Source organism: Hyaena hyaena, unplaced genomic scaffold, assembly GCF_003009895.1.
Source record: "Hyaena hyaena isolate Hyena2069 unplaced genomic scaffold, ASM300989v1 scaffold_281, whole genome shotgun sequence".
NCBI classification, from domain to species: Eukaryota; Metazoa; Chordata; class Mammalia; order Carnivora; family Hyaenidae; genus Hyaena; species Hyaena hyaena.
This window is the reverse complement of record NW_024080914.1, coordinates 723,667-728,944: the sequence shown is the minus strand read 5'-3', so window position 1 is coordinate 728,944 and position 5,278 is coordinate 723,667. Positions and strand designations below refer to the sequence as shown.

The window sequence follows — 5,278 nt, the reverse complement described above, 5'->3', positions numbered from 1 at the left end:
TGTAATTAACACCGGTATCATAAATATTTTACTAGGTTAAGGCCTTAAGCATACAAATCTATCCTTGATCATTTTGATCCTTTTTTTAAAAACTTTTAATGTTTATTTATTGTTGGGAGACAGAGAGACAGAGTGTGAGCAGGGGAGGTGCAGAGAGAGAAGGAGACACAGAATCTGAAGCAAGCTCCAGGCTCTGAGCAGTCAGCACAGAGCCCAATGCAGGGCTCGAACTCATGAACTGTGAGATCATGACCTGAGCTGAAGTCAGCCGCTTAACCAACTGAGCCACCCAGGCGCCCCTGATCATCTTGATTCTTGATTTAGTGTCTTAATTTTATCAACTCAGATCTTTTTTTTTTTCCAGCTCATATCTTTATTTCTACCACCATCTTCTACTACTTTCTACTACACACATAGTAGATCTTGCCAATTATCATCTAGGACTGTTCCACCTGTCTGAAATACTGAACGTTTGTATCTTACTGTTTGACCACAAGTTTTTATCCTTCCAACTCCTGTGTCATTTTTTCATACAAATTATAAGTCTCATCAATCTTTCCAGCCCAATTACCCACTCATTTTTTCCCCAGTTTATTTGTCTCCTTCCTGGTCTCACTTTGTTTTTCCACCATAGTTGGCTTATTGCTCTTTGGTATGCTGAACATCTCTTGGGAACCCTTCTTCCATTCCACATGGTGTTGGTCGAGCTGTTGGTCATGTGGCCTAACCACCTCCACCATAGATGTGGGCCTCTGACCCAGGCCATCCAAGCAATCTTTGTTGGGGATTGATATGGTCACTATCAGAGAAAGGGTCAGGGTCAGCTTATGGGGTCATGAACTCTAAGGAATGTGTAAAAATGGAGTTGCTGGAAGTTGTCATGCATGCTTGGAAAACTTGGGAATGAATAAAGTCAAACAGAGCTAAGCAGAGCTGAGAGAGGAAGGGAGATAATTTTTCTTATGATATTATTTGAACTACAGATCCTCCTGGACTTGAAGCCAATTCTATCCCTTGGATGTTCCAGCCATATGAGTCAATAAATCCTCTTCCACTTATTTCTCCTTATATTATTTTATAATATCCCTCCCCACCCTCCACCCCACCCTGAGTTTGGCTTTATTTTGCAGTACAGAAATTATTTGGCGCCATCTGAAACAGACGTCATTGATGTAGACGCTCTCCCAAATCAATACTGAATTGCAGCTTGGTCTGTTTTATATCCCACACCTGGGATATGAAAGAAGCTTCCACATTTACCTAATATATATGTATTATATTTTTATAACCAAAAGCATCGTGACTAACATACCTAGTCTGGACCTCTGTTTCAGTTATGAACCCATTGGGTTGCAAACCACCAGAAAACACAAAGCCCAAAACTGGTACAGCCCCTCTGGAAAACAGTGTGGAGGTTCCTCAGGAAACTAACAATAGAACTCCCCTATGACCCAGCAATAGCACTGCTAGGAATTTACCCAAGGGATACAGAAATGTGAGGCATAGGAGCACGTGTACCCCAATGTTCATAGCAGCACTCTCCACAATAGCTAAAACATGGAAAGAGCCTAAGTGTCCATCAACTGATGAATGGATCAAGAAGATGTGGTTTATCTATACCATGGAATACTACATGGCAATGAGAAATAATGAAATCTGGCCATGTGTAGCAACATGGATGGACCTTGAGGGTGTTATGCTGAGCGAAATAAGTCAGGCAGAGAAGGACAAATATCATATGTTTGCACGTATAGGAGGATTAGGAGGAACTTGACGGAGGAACAAGGGGGAGAAGAAGGGGGGAAATGGTGGGGGAGGAGGAGAGAGGCAAACCATGAGAGACTCTTGAATGCTGACAAAAACTGAGGACTGATGGATGTGGGGGGGAGGGGGGTGATGGGCATGGAGGAGGGCACTTGTGGGGATGAGCACTGAGTGTTATGTGGAAACTAATTTGACAATAAACTATTTGTAAAAAAAAAAAAAGAAAACACAAAGCCCATGTCCTACATGAATAAGGGTTTATTTGTTCCACGTAGAGAGAAGCCTGAGGCAAAGCAGAATAACAGGACTGATAACAGCAGTACTGAACACCATCAGGAACCCATGTTCTTTCCCCCTCTCTGCTCTGACATCCTTACTATGCTGAATTTATCCACCTTCTTGTGGCCCTAAGGTCACCAAATGTCTGCTGCTTCTCTAGGTCTGATGACTGTGCTGGTGACACTAGACAGGAGAAACCGAAGGGCATTGTTTGTTCACTTATGCTATGTCTCGTCGACACATGGCTTCCCCTAGCTGTAGGGGAGCTGGGGAATTTAGTATTTGGCATTTACTGTCTCTCTATTAAAGGCAGGCAAAAGAAAGACAGGTTAGAAATACACAAACCCCAGTTGATTGTTTTCAGGATCCTGGCGCTACACCTGACCTCTTTCCTTGCCCCATAAGCCACCAACCATCTGCTGGTTCTACAGGCCGTTCTGTACTTGAGTGCTGAAGGTTAGTGGGTAAAAATGACACTATTGTAGAGAATGGATCCTCTATAAATTAATGACAGTCCATTTCATGTAGGCATTTGGAGCTGCTTGATATTTCTTTTCCTTTGAGTTTTATTAGCTTCCTCTCCTCTCCTCTTTAATTATTATTGCAGATCTTTAACCTGAAATACCTTCCTTAAACCCCATTTTCATCTTCCCTTCACTGAAGCAGATTGCAGTCTCTTGCATGCTAAGAAAATAGAGGCCATAAAAATATGAAGTTCCTCAATTTCCTATAAGCAATCCTTTCCTCCTTCCTTTGTTCCTTTCAGCTTTAAAACTAGAATCTACAGTTGTGGTTTTACCCTTGCCCAAATCCATTGTGCCACAGTCTACTTGGTGTTTATTTTCTTCATTACTATATCTTGACACTCAGCATCATTTAGTAGTGGGTCCATCATAAATACTTGTTGGATGCTATTGAATCTTCTTTGCAGGACTGTGCTGTATCAATGATCCTCTACCAGATTTTTCACTTCTCCCTCTTCTACCTCTTTTTAGTCTATAAACAAATTCGAGCTCCCCGTCCCCATCTATTAATGCATAAATCCCATAAGAACAAAAACCTTCCTTCTCATGTACCTGCACATACCCCCTAGCTACCATCTAATTTCTCTCTTTCTCTACTGAATCAAGCTTTTTGAAATAGTAATCTACAATTTCAGTCTCTACTTCCACATTTCCCAAATATTTCTCAACTTATTTCTCAGTCAGATAAGTCCTTGCTGAAGTCCCTGGTGACTTCTTATTCACCACACTTATATATTACTAAAGTTTTCTGTGGAATTTATTTACGTGCTTCCTATTTCTTGTGGCTTTCCTTTTCCTTGACCTTTGTGATACTAGGATTTTCTGTTTTTCTTCTAAGTCTCTTTTGATTCCTTTTTTTTTTTTTTTTCCATTGGGATTCTCTTCCACTGTGGTATTACTCAGGGCTCTGTCGGTAACCATCTACTTTTCACTAAGAACACACTCTTTGGGTGACTTTATTAATACCATGGCTTCAGCTGTCACCCAGATGCAAATGGTTCCCAAATATGTTTCTCCAGAAAGTGATATTTGAGCAAGACCCAGAAAAAGGTGAGAAAATGAGCCATATAAATATTTGGAAGAATATCATTCTAAGGAGTGGAAATAGCCAAGTGTAAAGGCCCAAGGTAGGAGTGTTTGGTATGTTTTCAGAATGGCCAGAAAGCTAGTGTGGCTGGGGATGAGAGTGAGGGGGAAAATTAGTATAAGTTGTGGTCAGAGGAGTAATGGAGGGGAGAAGGGCCAAGTCACGTCAGGCCTTTTATACCATTTTTAATGACCCCCAACTCTACTGTGAGTAAACTGAAAAGCTGTTGGACGGGTTTGAGCAGAGGAGTGATACGTTCTGACTGATAATTTAAAAAGATCACTCTGGGAGTCCCTAGGTGGCTCAGTTGGTTAAGCCTCTGACTTCAGCTCAGGTCATGGTCTCATGGTTTGTGGGTTTGAGCCCCGCATTGGGCTCTGTGCTAACAAAGCCTGAAACCTGTTTCAGATTCTGTCTCTGTCTCTCTCAAAAAGAAATAAAATGTGTTAGAAAATAAAATAAAAAGAATCACCCTGTGTTGAGAATAGATCAAAAAGAGCAAGAAAGGAAGCAGGGCTGCCTAGTTAGGAGGCTATTGCAATAATTCAGATACTAGATGTTGGTGGCCTAGATCAGGGAAGCAGAAGTGAAGTAGCTGTTATGGATCTGTTTTTAGGGGAGAACCGGTAACACATGATAACGAGTGGGATGTGGGGTCTGAGAAATAGGGACTCAGAGATTTTTGTCCTGAGAAACTGGAAGGACAGAGTTGCAGTTTACCGAGCTGGGGAGGACTGTGGGAAAAGCAGGTTGGGGGAGAGATTAAGAGATAGGGTTTGGCGTTCTTCCTTTCCAACTCCGGCCAGGTAGAATGACTCCTGCAAAGCAGAGTGGGGAGAAGAAAGCCCATTCTGCCATCAATGAGGTAGTGATCAGAGAATACACCATCAATATTCACAAGTGCATCAATGGAGAGGGTTCCAAGAAGCATACCCTTTGGACACTCAAAGAGATCCGGAGATTTGTTTTGAAGGAAATGGGAACACTAAATGTGTGCATCAACACCAGGCTCAACAAAGCTGTCTGGGCCCTTGGGGCATCTGGGTGGCTCAGTCAGTTGAGCATCTGACTTTGGCTCTGGTCATAATCTCATGGTTCGTGGGTTTGAGTCCCACCTCAGGCTCTGTGCTGATGGCTCAGAGCTTGGAGCCTGCTTCAGATTCTGTATCTCCTTCTCTCTCTGTCCCTCTCCTTCGCGTGCTCTGTCTCTTTCCAAAATAAATAAATATTAAAAAAATTAAAAAGAAAAAAGCTGTCTGGGGCCAAAGGAATAAGGAGTGTTCCATACTGTATCTGTGTGTGGTTGTTCAGAAAATGTAACAAGGATGGATATTCACCAAATAAACTCTATACATTGGTTATCTATGTACCTGTCACCACTCTCAAAAATCTACAGACTGTTAATGTGGATGAGAACTAATTGCTGATTGTCAAACAAAGGTATAAAGCTGCAGAGAGAGGGTTTGTACCAATGAAATATACGATGGTGATTAGAAGACATTCAAGTGTAGATGAAGTCTTGAGAGAACTGGATAAAGGATGGAGTTTAGCTGTCAAGGGGACTGGAAATTGATATTTGGGAGTCAGCATCCTGCAAGTGGAATTTAAACTTATGAGGATGGAT

General features: G+C 41.9%; 1 protein-coding gene across 1 annotated transcript; it reads left to right on the top strand.

Moving 5' to 3' along the window:
• Nucleotides 1-4,444: 4,444 nt before the first annotated feature.
• On the top strand, nt 4,445-5,074 carry LOC120241333 (60S ribosomal protein L31-like). The gene is made up of 2 exons (XM_039246386.1): nt 4,445-4,681; nt 4,907-5,074. Exons 1-2 carry the CDS (start codon nt 4,466-4,468, stop codon nt 5,072-5,074), a joined length of 384 nt encoding a protein of 127 aa, XP_039102317.1. The 5' UTR covers nt 4,445-4,465.
• Nucleotides 5,075-5,278: the final 204 nt, after the last annotated feature.